This window comes from Argopecten irradians, chromosome 4, assembly GCF_041381155.1.
Source record: "Argopecten irradians isolate NY chromosome 4, Ai_NY, whole genome shotgun sequence".
NCBI lineage: Eukaryota > Metazoa > Mollusca > Bivalvia > Pectinida > Pectinidae > Argopecten > Argopecten irradians.
The window spans coordinates 40,464,552-40,480,845 of record NC_091137.1 but is presented as its reverse complement, the minus strand read 5'-3'; the positions used below and the strand labels follow the sequence as shown (position 1 = coordinate 40,480,845).

Here is a 16,294-nt window from a genome sequence, read left to right as displayed (position 1 = left end):
ATTTTATCAGTTTGCTATAACACTTATTAGTTTGTCTAATACAAAATGTAATTAAACCGATGGTTTTATGTTCGAAAAATAAACCACGTACAGTCTGTGATATTCCAGGTGGGCCTGGAGGTCCAGGTACGCCAGGGTTTCCGTTCGGTCCAGGTGCTCCCTGTTAGAACCAAATGATACAAAAGTGTATTATAATAAAATAATATTGAATAAAAATAAGTGAAAAACAGTCTATTAATTCACAAATTAATACATGAACTATTAATGGAAATAGGTATCGTATTGTATTTCTGGAATACTTCGTCAGCAAGTTGTATAGAAAAAACAGTACTGAGATTTTAGAAAGAAATACGATATCCTAAGAGAACATTTTAATAATGGGAACCAAAATAACTATATTTTAAAAGAAGATGGAACAATTCACATTGTCGAGATAACGTCATCATTACGTGACAGTATTAACGTGACGTGGTTACCACTTACCATAACTCCCTGAGCCCCGGTGTAGCCGCGGTAACCCTCTGGTCCTGTGTGTCCCTGCGACATTATATAATTAAATTGTCAATGATGGCATATCCGCTACTTCTCCCTTATTCAGAATTACTCAATTTATTCCATAGATGAATTTTAAAGTATAAATACAGTAAAATCCTCTAATATAAAGACTTCAATTTTCATAACGAACTAAAATTTAATGTCGGACTGCAGTACTTAATAATATAAGAAATATGACCATATGTATAACGAATTATTGTTCTTAATGAACTCGTTCTTACGTCCGTTCACCTTATTTCCGTAGTAACTTAACACTTATTATCAAAATGTCCGTTGTAATTCTTTATAAACTATTTTCACTGTATATTTGATGTATCTTTTTTACAATTTGGAAATTTATGTAGTAAAGAGTTAATTCAAAAAGTAAAACAGAACTTTAATATTGTGTCAAATTTGTTTAAAGCTTACCTCAGCAGCTTGTATGGTTTCAGAATCTTTCTGGAAAAATGTAATAGAAATATTGAAATAAGACAAAACATATGCAAAAACGACGCCTTTAGAATTAATATATATTTTATCAATATATAAAAAGGCATAGAAGAATATTATCTAAACATATTTCTAGTTCATTCTGCCATGCAGAAATCGTTTCGAAGAATTTTAATATAATAACAATTATATGCAAGATTTGCATAGCGCTGTATATAATTAAAGAAAACTACCCTAAATTGATTCACTTTAAGAATGAATAAGCATTCATAATATAATTGGACTTTACTTTCGTATTTCACATTTACTTTCAAAGGATAGGCCGAATCATACTTATGTTATATGAAAGTTAATAATCTCCATATTTCATATGGCCACCAAAAGTCACGCAGTGTATCAAATTATTAATTTGATTTTATAGAAAGGCAAGTCATAAAAAGTTTTTTCTTTCTAATATTATTGATATAACCACTATAAATTTATAATTTCAAATATTCTAAAAAGATTTTTGATAAAAGCTTAATTTGCTTATATGAACGAAATGTATCTATCTACTTACTACTTGGATGTTATTTTCTTCTGAAAGAAAAGAAGAAGACATATTTAAATACAGTCTGATTTTAAAGCAATAATTTTACAAAAGAAATACTGGAAAATATACCTCTTTATTTTTTTTCCAGAAAACGACATGGACTAGTGAATAACAGATCATCCAAGGAACCGTTCACGATCGATGTCACAACAGATTGACCTTTGACCTCTTTTGTTATGAATTGAAATAAGTAATTAAAAACCGCTGTTGACTTACATCACTAAACGTGAAGCATTTTGACGCTTGCTTGATTTGGACTTTTTTTTCTAAAATCAATGGAATACCGTAAGCTACTTTTACAAACGCGAATTTCGCGACACAACTACTTTCGCTTAAATTTGTATCCGCGAATTAATAGCAAAATTATTTATATTGATAAGGAATTGTATTCAATTATTAAAACCATGAATGTTTATCTTCACGAACTTTTGAAAATAAAACAAAATCGCGGAAGATGGCTTACAGTATCTATAATAGCCATTGAATGGATTCTTTAAAGATTGAAAAGTACCGGTGTGATATTATGATATCACCTATGATTATGTTCAGCAAATTCATACAGTCATACATTATATTCGCTTACGAGTAAGTGTAAAAACCAACCTTTTGTGCATTCGTCTGTTTTAAAGCAGATTATCTCTCCATTTTCACATACACATTGTGTGCAGGGATCATCTCCAGGTACAAAATCCCCTTCGCGTATTTTTCCTCCTTTAAAATTACACATAAGTTCTTGTTCCGGTTCTGCAATATAGAATACAGTTTGCAATATAGCTTGAAATGATTCATTAAGTTTTTTAAATTTCGAATAGAGACAGATATTTGTTGAAACTGAGCACATAAGTATAAGTTGTAAATAAAATTTTGCAATATAAGATAATTAATAGTATCATTAAGTACATCATGTAACAGAATAATCACATTTCTTGCGACCTTTGACCTATGCAAACTTTACCTACGTCGTGACGTTTGCTATGATTATCTCATGTCACTTGAAATAGAAACGTCTTATGATGAAACATTTAAATACATTGACCTAATTGCAAAAAAGGAGTGTGTCTATCACTTATCTGATACGTTTTATTTTTGTTTACCTATTCATTGGGGTTTGGTAGCCATGATATAGTATGACATAAAGGTCTACTCGGAGGCGGCCATTTTGAGTTAAAAGTGGGTGATGGAAAGTCATTTTTGAAACGAAATGTAACTAAATGTAATGAAATATTTCGTCATATGGTCATATTGAATCATTGATAGGTGTATATATTACAATAGAGTGTAAGCAATAACCATTATGCAAAAGTAGGTCACGGCGACCTAGTTTTTAAAGAGATCATTTTTTCCCTTTTTAGGAAATAGATATATTTTGCATTTGAAAATATTTACATTTCGGCAATGGATAGTGATAAGGGGGTTGCTGTACAGTTATTGGATTTTGCAATATTGTGCTTTTACCAGCTTTGTCTAGGAAATCTAAACCTGTACAATAAATATTTATGTCTACACTAATGTTTATAGTTTCAATAGATGCCAGCTTTGTCCACATTCGGAAATCTAAACTTGTACAATATATATCTATATATAGCTGCATTCGATACACAACCGATATAAACTAAATATTTCTAAAATGATGCACTGATAATTCAAGTAAATTTTGAACTGAAATAGAGTTGATTTTATACTTTCAATTAAGGATAAGAAGCACATGTAATATGTTATTAGTGCCGAATGGGTAATTTCTTGAAATAGTTGAATGAAACATCTTTTTACAATAGATATATGCATTTCTATTTTTTTTCAAATATCTATACAACGTTGGTCATTATTGAATCGAATATAAAACCTCATGTCCTAATACTACTAACTAACATCAAGGTATACATAATAGGTGATAACCATTAGTGAACCTAACTTGGCACCTCCTTTTGATTTATCCTCAAAAGAGGTTACCTTTCCCGGGTAGCTAAATTATCGTATTTACTCCGAATTAGGTCAATGATTTATATTTGTATACAACACACCAAAGATGAATTTTTGAAATGTAGCTTTTCATGTAATACATTGTAGATGTTGCAACATACACTCAATGTTACACCCGCATGTTGTTTCAACAACAACATACAATAAAGGATATATATAATGTTAATACCCACATGTCGAAAACATTTATTCAGCATTATGTTAAATTCGCTATGTTTTGCATATCTATTGGAAAATGTAAGATGCTACAAAATCATTTTAATAAACAAACGTTTTATAGTTGATTTAAAAAAAGCCTTGCATTGAGTTCTTTCTTTTCGAAAAATTTAGATGAAAATTTTAAGGTTTACAAGTCGCTGACGTGGCACGAAGCGTAGACCCGAATGCTATCAATCCAACAGTGTGTACGAATGGGAGGGGGAGGGGAGGGACGTTGGAAACCGTTGCTAGGTCGTTTAAGATAACACTGTGCCAGTTTAAGAAATATCGGCAACAAGATGTAACTTGACTTCATCGCAGAACGAATCTAGGCCTAGGGCTGTATTCAATTTCACACAAAACTCGTAAAAAACCATTCTATGGCCACTGACTTACCAACAGATAACACAAGCGCCTAAAACAGCCTGTGTCGCACCTGCCGCCAAGTTTCTCAAAAAAGTGGTTCATGTTTTCCACCTAATTGATTAATTGTATTAAAACATCTTTCCTCAATACATACAAATATCACATCAATTCTATACGTGAACTAAATTTTAAAATACCGCAATCAAGTATTGCTATATTTGATGGCAATATCTAGATATCAGCAATCGGTCAAGCAAAAAATAACTTAAAGTGTGCATCGGAGAAAATAATAGATAACAATTGCTTTTAAATAACATAATGATTTTTTTTTAAAAAGTAGATAAGTTTAAAGAATATGACAATGTTTATTCTAGTTTCAAAAAATTTGTGTCTATGTAAATTACCAATGAGCACTATCACAAAAAAATGTGACCAAATAGTTGTATATGGCATGAATTTTGAAATAATAATCTTTTGTCACAGAAGAATCTGAGCATTGCATATGTCTTCATCTTCCATGTCAAATGTACTGAACACAATTGGCTGTATCTTTATTTAGTAAAAAAAAAGTACCGTGCAGGGAAATAACATTTTTATTAATACTAAGCTCCAATGCTATTAAAATCTAACAAGGCAGTAAATTAAAATTACTCAAACCACTTGTATGACTGAAACTTTTATCAATATAAACTCTACGGATGTAGCCATATGCTTGAGGTAGAGTTTTGTGCCACGTTTCAAATCTAATGAGGCCTCCGAAGGGGGTATCGGAACTACGTATTTACTATAAGTTGTTAATTTTAGCTGAAATTGTGTCTTGTGGGAAAGGTTGGATCTTACATTTAATTTCATAAGTAATCAAATGCGTATGTACCGATATCAATTGAAACGATGAATTAAATAACTTGGACCGGATGTGTATTTACAATGCCTTATGATTTCACATATTGCCGACGCCACAAAAGTTTTTCGTTATCAAAACCAAAGGGAAAAAGGGGGTAAAAGTAAAATGATGGACAGAGCTTATTCGGAAATTTGTTGAAGGTAAGAAGTGGCGGGGTAGGGACGATGAAAATTGTCAAGTGTGAGTGCTAAAATTCATAAAAAAATGTAATTCACCAATACTTAATTTAAAAAAATAAAAGTTAGCTATAAACAACAAACATTACAGAGTTTTAAATAGGGTATCGGTTATCGAAGAATAAAGTCACCGAAAATCAATTAAGTCGTTATTAAAATGTTTTCTATATGGACAATGGCATAATTCGGTTATCACAACGTCATCACTTTTAACTGCGCATGCGCATCCATATATCATCAGTTGCCAGCCAGTTCCGCTTACCAACTGTTCACCATCAAATCAGGTATACAGTGACATTTTGCTCCAGATTATTTTAAATTCAAATATTCAAATAAATTTTGAAATGTAAAACAAATAACGGCTTTGCCTCTGAGTAGTTGCTTGTAGAAAACCAAATGTCTGATTTCTAGAATTGACAAATGTATGATATCTTTCAGAATATATGCAACATCGATATTGTAGAATGACAAGTGCCATGACGTTACTACCACATGCAGGAACATTTTTGGTAGGTGAATACTTTCGGTAATAAGGTTCTAAAACCATTAGTCCGATTACAATAATCTGGTAACAATAGTAACGTGACAATCCTTTCTAACAATATTTCGATGAGTTTAAGCTTTAGCATATGGTCTCCCTCATCTGTAGTAATTACTAGCCGAGTGTCCGTCAAAAACGAGTCATTTTTCATATCATCGTCTTCACGGGAAAGCGACATGAATTAGCAGACTAAGTGACAAAGAAAATTGTTTTCATAACAAACCAAATAACACGTTATGTGATTCATGCTTTTATGTTCTGAACATGCCACAACATATATTCACTAAAATAATGGCACACAATTGCGACACTCTTGTGTGTTTTATTTGAAGCATGACACTTATCATTTTTTTAAACAGAATATTTCGTCTGTCACGATATCTAAATGACAAAATGGCGGCACTTGCAAATTATGACAAATGTGCACATGTTATCCCAATCTTTTAAAGTTATTGCAATACGTGACATGTTCAAATCATTAGTACAGTTATAATTTGCTCATTAAACATATCGATTTATTAGTTTATAATTGTATACATACCTTGAGCCGTCGTTGCTATCACCCATAGCAATAATGGGAGTATACAGTTCGACCACCGAACTGTTCCAAATGCCATTTTATAAACGTTTAATCCCGAACTTCATAAAGATTATAGGAATGGAAAAAAGTTCAGGATATTAATAGATGTACTGTCCGAAGCCGGATACGGCTTCTGATACTAGGAAGAGCCGTGCTCCAATATCTGAGTATTGGAACACCGGATTCCTAGGTTAGCTTGGGGAAAATGACTTCACTGAGTCGAGCAGCTTTTAGGAGGCCGCATCAAACTACTACAGAACTGCCGAAAAGTTTTAATATACTAGTCATCAAAAATAGGCCAATCGGTGAAGCCGTACTAAACAGAGCACGGCTACCAGTTGCAGGTTGAGAAACGTAGGAGACAGCACTCCGTAATATGACGTGTAGCCCCTTTTGCTGCTGCAGAAGCTGAAGACTCCGCGGCAGTGACCTCAAACATTGACCTTTGTTGGGCGATATTTTATCACTGAAGAAAGACGCCGCAACAAGCCACTGGCTAGAGAAGTCGTTTTAATGGCTGGAAACGCTGGGTTGGTTTTTGCATTCATGCAGAAAGTACTCCATTTGAAACTCAATCTGGTACGGTTGGAGGAAGATAGAGGAGAACTGGCAGTTTCTAGCCGTAGTGATTGCTGACTTCGCTGAAATCGACATTTTGAGGTCGTGTCGTGTTTTAAAACCTAAATTTACCTTTATTCAAAAATGATGTACCCTACTTTTCCCATGAGTCGTTATCTCCTGAGGTCATCGACACAGTCGTGAACGGTGTGATATACCGCACAAGATACAGAGACAAGATTCACCATACCAAATCTGTTTTCTGTATCTCATTCAATCTACTATCTTAAAAACCCGAATATAAAACAATTAGCAAACTCTTGATCCTTTAAGCTTCATTAATTTGACTGCTTTTAAAGTCTGCCAATTGATTTGATCTTACAGCATTCAAAATATGTACTATAAGTATTAAAAGAAAAACAATGAGATAAAATTGCAACACCGCACTAAATCTTAACGAGATTATCAATATTAACTTTAGTTTATTGCAGTTATTAATTTTACTATTGCAAAAACACTTTTAGTCGAATTCAAAGGAAATAAGTCAAAAGGTTCTTATTTTTTCTCTATTTCGTGTTTTCAAATTTTCGTGTAATTGTTGCGTTTTTATGGTTTTGCTTCTTTCCTAAATACTATCTGTTGTAGAATTCCAACAGGCAACTTCATTTATCGACTAGTTGTTTCTGGCAGCTCTTCAGCAGCAGTTCGTGAGTGGGTTGACCCCCGCCGATAAAATATCTGTGTTGAAAAACATATGTTTTACATCACATGTGTCTCACGTGCTGATGTTTATCGTGAACTCCAGGAGTAATGACCAATTTCATTGTCTGTACATGGAAACTCACAGTCGTCCGACCCTAGAGACCTACGATGCTAACTCTGCAAAAAGCTATATCCCCCCATGATGTATCTCAAAAACATCTAAAATAAGGACACACAATGTCCGGTTTGTTAAACAAATATATAATTTTGGTGTTGTTTTGAAAATGTTGTCTGATATAAATAAGTTATCTGTATGCTAACTATGCTTTCACTTCCTTCAAGAAGTGGGAAATATCGTCTATCGTTTGTAACAGAATAGCTCTTCAATAACGGAGGTAAAATTGTGCATTATCAGCGAGTTTTTTGCACCACTGTCTTAAAATTAATGTTTTTAAATTCTGCTGAGTAATGCCACATAATGACGTTTCGTAGGCGTATGCGGTTTGAAACATACAGTTTAAATTAGTGCATGTTTTCATCTCCCAACACTTGTACATATGAATCATAGGAATTAAACACTATCACTGTTATGTAATAGAACGGAAATACTTGGGAATATCAAGCATATATTTCTAACATTTTAGGTGTGAACATTTTGGCACAACCACATTTCAGTTTATCATAGAAAGGATTGGTATATCAAAGATGTTCTGGGTTTGAAACACTACTTTTGATGTTTATTAAGAAATAAATTCAAATGTGTGTTTGTGTTAAATGAATACTGGCAATGCATCAAATACAAGGCATATTTCAAAGTATTTTAATGTATTCTTCATTCATTTTTAAGACACTTCTACTAAAATAATCACAGAGACATACTTTTATATCAGTCCCATGTTTTATGAATATATTTTAAGTGACTAGGAAAATTCTTCAATAAGGTTGCAAAAGAATATTAAAAGAATTGTACACTTCCTCTCCATATTCCTGTAAAATATCTTCAATCGAATTTTCTTTCCATAACATTTATGTTGTTTCGTTCTAATCGTCTTACTAGGCTGAAAGTTTGCTATTCTATCTTCCTTTTACGTTCAACTCTGAAAAAGAACGAATAAAGCCGTATAAAATATTTACAACTCGTCATATCATAAAAAGCAAACTCAGAGCGGCATAGTATGCAAGTGATAGTACTTGTCATTCAAAACAGCAAGGCAATGATATTTTCGAAGATAATATACTACGAGCAGCGGTTGTTACACTTCTGTTATATTGCATAACATCTGGAGAAAAGTGAATAATACCTCACATTTTACCTGACTGACCCTTACACAGCGTTAACTTAATATGATTTCTTATCATTTAAAAGAAAACGTATTTGGTTTTTTAAGTCAGGTATCCATGCAACACTGCAATAGCATTGATTCCACAATTTTAATAATCTTTCATAAACCCCCTAAAGTATGTTATGACTTGTTCTTTGATAGGACGATGATGATATTGTAAGAGTATTGTTAGGCATAAAACTGTGAGAGATTTGAAGGTTTTCACCAGTTTATGAGAGAGAGAGCTATATGGTTTCAGACGTGTGTGATGAACTACTTTTATAGCCTGTATGAGCCTCCATACTACAGTCGATAACGCCTTGGTGAGCTACCAACCTGAAGCATAATGTTCAGCTCGCCTCGGATGACCCCAATAAAAGATAAGTCGTTATAAGACATGATTAAACGACCTCAATATGTTGGAACCAATCTACACGGTATATTAGCGCAGTGTAAAGCAGTGTTTTTTATATGTATCCCTGAATATATCCTAGCTGATTTTTATCTATTTAGACTATAGCTAATCCTTGTTCTTGACAAAGATAGATTTCATGGGCAACATAAATAAGAAGTACTCTTTCTGATATACCCTATTCATATATTGCCTGCATAAGTATTGAACTATCCCATATTACCTTATTATATAATTATTTTTATTAATAACAATGAGATTGTATGGTCTTACAATTAAATTGATATTTTGTTATCACAACACGGCAAGGTTTATTTTGTAGTCGAAAACTTGAATGACAAAGTAGACAACTGAAGGAGGGGTCATTGTTCTTGAATCGTTGGGTATCAAATAAAGATCACTACCCTTGCTGTGGCATTGATAGAAACAAGATGGTGGTTAGTGTGGTTTAAGAGGGACATAAAGTGATATCGTGATAGGCACAAAGTACAACCATCCGTCTGAGCCTCAAGATTCAGGGCACGTTATAAGGGAGGTAAATCAAACATGCTCAGAAGGAATTGCCGAACTGTTGTATGTATGACAGCGAGGTTCCAAAGGGGTTATTTTGTTATTTTTTTTATCATAATTATATATTTACTGACCGAATATCCTTTTCTCTCTTTTTTTCTTTTTTCTTAATATAAAAATATATTTTTCTGTTACAGTAATTTCTTCCTTTTTGATAAAAGTTTATATCTATTGTATCTTATTTTAAACTACAATGCATGTTCCAGAGGTTGAAAACTTACCTTAAAGCGAGATAACTCTTAAATTCACAGTTCTGATAGTTTAGTTTCCCGAATCTGGTTTTATTTATTACATTTTAACATTATTGAAATGTGAAATATTAATAAAGCAAGAATATGTTATTTTCTTGAATCTCATCTAAGGTAGAGAAAAATGACATACTGTATAACCGGTTATTTTCACGGACCAAAATTTTCTTGATTTGATCTAAAAACGAGAGAAGCGACATGGATTTTAATGGTAAATATCATTAAACTATTTCTCATTATTTCCCGATCATAGCAATTTGGGTACATAATCAATTATCAAAGTACACAATAATAGATAGTCATTATCTGATGCTAAAATGCATCATTAAATGAATGCATGAATTAATTTATACAGTAAGTTTTGATAAATCATTATATCGTTCTGCCAATGTTTGATTTGTCTTTGAAGATGACTACCTTGATGACAATTGGTAAAAACCTTTGCAATGCACCAAGGTCTTCAAAGGGAGACACAAAAAAACAAATATGAAGAACAATGATAACTAATTAATAATAATGGTAAGTCTATTATCACAACAATCATGTAAATTAATTTGTATATTAACAAAACTAAATTGTTACTTTTGCCGAGTTATCTCACCTCATTCAACCTTTCTACAAGTACGACAAGAAACAAAATGTACATGTATAACACAATGGAAAGAGAGGGGGAGGAGGAGAGATGTAGATAAAGAAAAAGAAATTGTGATTTTTAACACGAGTTACGTACAGTTTATAAATAGTTTCCAAAAAACATGAGCTATTACTCGACCTTACCTTTGCCGTTGGGATTCTATACATCTCAATACCACCGTGAGCAATGAGGTTCACATAAATCATGTATCTGTTTAATTACGAATGTCCATTGTTCAGTTTCCGCTACTGAGTAGATAAATGAAAGTGCGATAAATAGGATTCTTTTTGTTATCTAATTCATCAAATTGGATCTACCTTATTATTGGTTCGTTATCCATATAATTCACTGAATTATTTTTAGATTTACTTAAGCTATGCAAATGACGAACATTAAAAACCTTTTCATATTTATGATACTATTTACGTCACATTAACAACGATCAATTCTAATTTAGCACAGTTTAATTTCTGCCTATTTTAGGTGTCGAGCAGAAAGAAAGCGAGACTAAATCAATTTACAATATCATTTATTCAAATTAACACATGTAACGTACCAATATAAGTAAAACCGATATCAAACATGGAACGTATAAAATGTAAGTATTTTTCATTAAGTAGTAATTTCAATATCCCACTTCAATCATATCGCGATTATAAAGCCGGGAAATCCCCGGTGTAAACATCAAACCGTGTACCTAAGGATTAACGGTGGACTCAATTGGGACTACCCTTCAATGGAACGAGTATTCAATTTAGTTTTAATCGTCTGCCAAGCACTGGACATTATCGCTGTAATGATTCGTCTCCGGACTCTGGCGGAATTTAATTAAGTAGCCACCTTCTCTATCGCACCCGTTGTCATAATTTAGTAGAATGATCTGTTGATTCTGCAATATTTATTGAATAATGATGTCAACCTTAGAAAAATGTTATCCACGTCTCCGCGTGTTTATCGCCGTGAACAGCATACGGAGAGTTGTTGGATGCTTTTCGCAGCCTGAATTTTAAAGGTATGGTTAGCTTGTGAACTTCGTATACAGTTTGTCGCAGTCAATTTGTACAAGTCAATGCCAAAATTCAAAGAAAAATGATACAAACAATTTTAAAGTAGTTTCAACATAGATCGAAAGTTAAATCATGCATTTTTTTTGACCATGAGAATGCGTTTAGCTGCTGTGGTTATCAGTATGTGCCTTCCATTAAGTAGTAATTGTTTACATGTCTTACGTTCAAAGAGATCAGGATATTTTCCAATGATTTTTATCGAATTTATATTTCTAACATTTATCCTGAATACTTATGGCATGTGGTTGCCTAGGGTGAATTTACAATTTATGAATATAGAGTTGTTATTGATAAAAACAAAAACAAAAGAAACAAATACTTTCTCTTCAAAAGAAGACGATCATAAAGCGTCTGCGACCCCCAATTTAAATTTCTGAAATTTCAATGTTAAGTCCGTGTGGTCAGATTTTATCCGACGGTAACCTAACCATTCATTTATAGCTAGGTCAGAACGGGATACCAAGATAGCCTTGTTTGTCCCTTATCTAGAATTTAAATCAAAATGGTGAAATTATAAGAGTGACATTTGGCTGACTAGGAAGGGAGCTCCGTTACTTATCACGGCTGCGTTGAGTAATTAGTGTTTAACGCGAGCACAGGTGTTTAATGAGGCAACGTCGACGTCACTCAAGAAAGCTTTATCACCTAATGTCATATCACCATGACAACGCTCACGAGTTCTCGCATGACACGTGATAATGGATGCATTTTTGCGAGGTTTTATGAGACAATCCTCTATCTTTTTTTTTCGTGAATTGTTATCAATCATATATCAGTCATTCCCATTTTGGTCTTATTTGCTCAAATCTTGATATATTCAATTTTGCTTTTAAAAGAATAAACAAAATAGTAAAAAAATGGTAAGATATCCTATCAACTGGGCCTCAATCAATACATATTTAGTTTGGAATAAAAGCCATGAACAAAATACACATATCACAAGAGACAGAAAAAATATATAGAATACAAAATGCACAAGACACATAAAACGACACACTAGACAAAAAACACAACAACAAAAACAAGTTATGTCGTTTTCGGTAAAAAAAAAACCGAAATGTCAATATTTGTTAAGCAGCTGAAAAGGGTTATCATTTGTCAATACATTAAGATTAGCGGATGAAGTTGATCATCAGTCAGTTACCAGTATAAGGTGAGAGGATAGGTTGGTTAGTAATCAATCGTTAGCATAAGATATGCAGGTATGGCTGATGACCAGTTGTGAACATAAGATGAGCGGATGAGGTGTTCGACAGTTGTCAATAGAATGTAGCGAGCTTGGTGATTTGCTACCAGTCGGTATAAGGTAGTCGGTTGGTTTTGTCAGTCTGTTGTCAGTATAAGATGATTCGAAAACTCTCCATATTATAATAAGAGTGGTGTATTATGCTTTAATACTCTAACCATACATAAGTGTCTTTCACCATATTCATTTTCTTGCAAAAATGCCTGATTTGGTGTCATTTTAGTGCAAACATAAACATAACATAAAAGTAAAACCTATGTTATTCCAATAAAATGAGTAACCTGAGGTCACATAATGTTTCATAGTGGTTTTATACGGACCATTCGTTAAGACATTTCGATGCTAAGAATGTGTTTGATTTCAAATGAAGACCAATCTTACTGCTATAGCATGTATCATATATTGTCATTATGATAAGACGACAAACTGGTCAATGTGATTAAAAAACTTGAAAATAGTTAATGTAGTGTTTCGCATAGTTTTTTTTTTTATAAATATATGTTAGATGTAGTTATCAAAAACACTGTCTAATATGAATTGTTTGGTGATTTGAAAGTTTGTTTTATGTATCAAGTGTGAAGAAATATTCATACTTTTCCTATGAGATAGCAACTCAAATAACGTATGAACTAACTTGTTGTTTTTATATTCATTGTTCAACAGCAGCAACGAAAACATAGAACGTCTGTGTTATACAGCATACAAAACAAAAAAAATGGTCTGTAGCGCGACGGACACTTACAGTCAAACATTAATAGTATGGACATGTATTCGTACCTGCCATCTTACAAAACAGAATGCAGACTCTTTCGATTGGACTTGGCCAAAACAGCAATAATACTACCCGCAATTATACATGTATACAACCTAGGTAAGCTCTTCTTAAATCATTCTGAAAGTTTTCCTCATATCCTTATGTATTTTTGTCGAATGACGATGGGGCGGTGGTGGCCGAGAGGTTAAGATGTCCTGACATATTACCATAGGTCATCCACCTCTGAGTTGCAAGTTCAAATACCATGTAGGGACAGTCGCCATGTACTGACTGCTGATCGGCGGTTTTCACCTCCCAAACGTGGGACGTCTTTGGATAACCCTTGCAGTTAATGGGACGTTAAACTTATCGAAACAAATCAAATGACGAGTACCTATTCTGATATCAACCATTTTACCGTGTGAACGTGTCTTAATCCTCTGAAAGATCACGATGAACTAAATATAAAAGGCAATACTGATGGTAATCGCATATTAAGCGATTAGGAGGGTTTTCCGAAGACCCTATAGAAAATCCCTGAACTACCGTCGACGTAAGACTATCTATTATATATTTTATTACTTATAGATTCGTTCTATGTCCTGTAAATTATGTAAGCTCAAGCTTACTGCTCCTCATCTTTACAGTTACAGCAAATCAAAACCGACATTACTGGCGACAAACATGCGAAAATGTCACAAAAATCTCTCTTGGAAGTGACTTTCAGACCCAGGAATATTCGTTCGCCACATGGTTCCAATTTAACCGTGTAGGACAGCTGTGTTTTACTGGGTAATATATTGGCACTTGGGATTGTACAATATTTGTCCAATGACAAACATATAAGTCCTTAATAAGGTCTAATATATTTTAAATTCACTTTAAATCCTTTCCCTAAGTCGTAGGATTACATTTCTTTATCGATAGGAGCAATGTTTGAATCAAACTAAGCCATGGATGTTTTTGATCGGTTTGAAATACATTTATCAGCATATTTGAAATCCAGAAAATCCCATTTGTTTGAATTAATATCGTGCGTTTGTAGGTTAGATCGATATTTTATTCCTGTTGATTTCCACATACCGGAATATCTGTGTTCTCTGGTCCAATTACATCTGTAGATGTGCAGGCTGGTCGGACAGTCATGTCAATCACGCTTCAGTTATATACTTGAGAAATACAAAGAGTAATATCAGGATACTACCATTAATATTCTTATTTTTTCACATTTTAAACCCGTTCAGTGTGTCCCAGTGACCTTTATATAATAAACATATCTGTTAAAAGGCGTTTGAAAGACTTTACACCTGAGGTATGTTACATGAGCTTACTTTTGTTTAACATACGGGAAATAATCTAATCATGATGCTGAAATTCAAAAATATATCGAAATTCGATGATAAATTTTTAACCACTGAATGCTCGCTCCACGGCAACAGCCAGTTGTTTTGCATATTAAGTTTCTGTTTCTTAAGGTTTATTTTTTATTTATTCGTAATATTCAACAGATAATGTGATAATGTGTTCAGAAAAACTGTATTTTGATGATGACAACTACACTTCTAAAGAACCTGAATGAGATTGCATTCAAAACAAAATTGTTTTGCCTTCCGACGTGAAGTCATGCTTGCACAGTGCATCTTTGTGTGATTGGTATCAGAATGTAATTTTATCTACATGTGATTCGATTTCGGATAGTAAGCACTTTTGATAAAACGGAGATCGCTCATTGTTCCGAGACTCATGGTTTTAGGACAATTTGCATTGGCAATATGATTTTCGCCGCTTTTTTCATAGTGTTTTAAATTTACATGTAACTTCATTCCTGTCATTTTAAAACATGTTTGTGGCATATATTTATTTTCCATCCTACGTTACAGGTAACTCTGGCATTTCAACCTGGGATACTTCCAAAATTGGTAGACTTTTCTAGCAAAGAAAATACGTCTTCTACGTAACAGTTCACTCGCATATCAGTTAAGGCACAATTAATTACTAGTTAATTTTGCTTTAAAAACCAATTACAATATAGGTGTGCGCGGCTTTAACATATGGTCTGAAATTCATTGGAGTTTAATCTCAAAATGACGACAGAATGGTCGAATTATTGCCCTCGACGTTCAGGTAAATATTTAAAATGTTCTTTTTATCGACGTCTTTCTTGAATCCCTGCCTATAAGATTACGGAAGTGTGTTACGTTCTGGTATCTCCAGCTTCTTATGTAAACATAGAACTTCGTCACGAGCGTTGAACTGCAATCAATTGTCCCTGAATTAATCTCTCTTATTTGTATGTTTTAATCACGGAAATTGGTAAAAGATTGGACAGAATTACCTTGAGTCGCTGTAACGAAGGACGATTGGAGACGATGCACAGTGTTGTCTAGAATATTAGACGCACATGCACCCCACACAGCGCTGACATCGCCGCCTATTGTCGAGACTTATAGGTTTGTTGTT

The 16,294-nt window shown here is 33.4% G+C and overlaps 1 protein-coding gene across 1 annotated transcript in view; it reads right to left on the bottom strand.

The window, feature by feature from the left end:
* LOC138321660 (collagen alpha-1(II) chain-like) overlaps positions 1-6,581 on the bottom strand; it is a 29,948-nt gene extending 23,367 nt beyond the window's left edge. Inside the window, exons 1-6 of the mRNA XM_069265493.1 lie at positions 6,283-6,581; positions 2,180-2,320; positions 1,544-1,563; positions 964-993; positions 484-537; positions 92-160 (exon numbers count right to left, since the gene is read on the bottom strand). Coding sequence (XP_069121594.1) covers positions 92-160; positions 484-537; positions 964-993; positions 1,544-1,563; positions 2,180-2,320; positions 6,283-6,358 — 390 coding nt within the window. The 5' untranslated portion in view covers positions 6,359-6,581. The remainder of the gene's footprint in view (positions 1-91; positions 161-483; positions 538-963; positions 994-1,543; positions 1,564-2,179; positions 2,321-6,282) is intronic.
* Between the last annotated feature and the right edge of the window lie 9,713 nt (positions 6,582-16,294).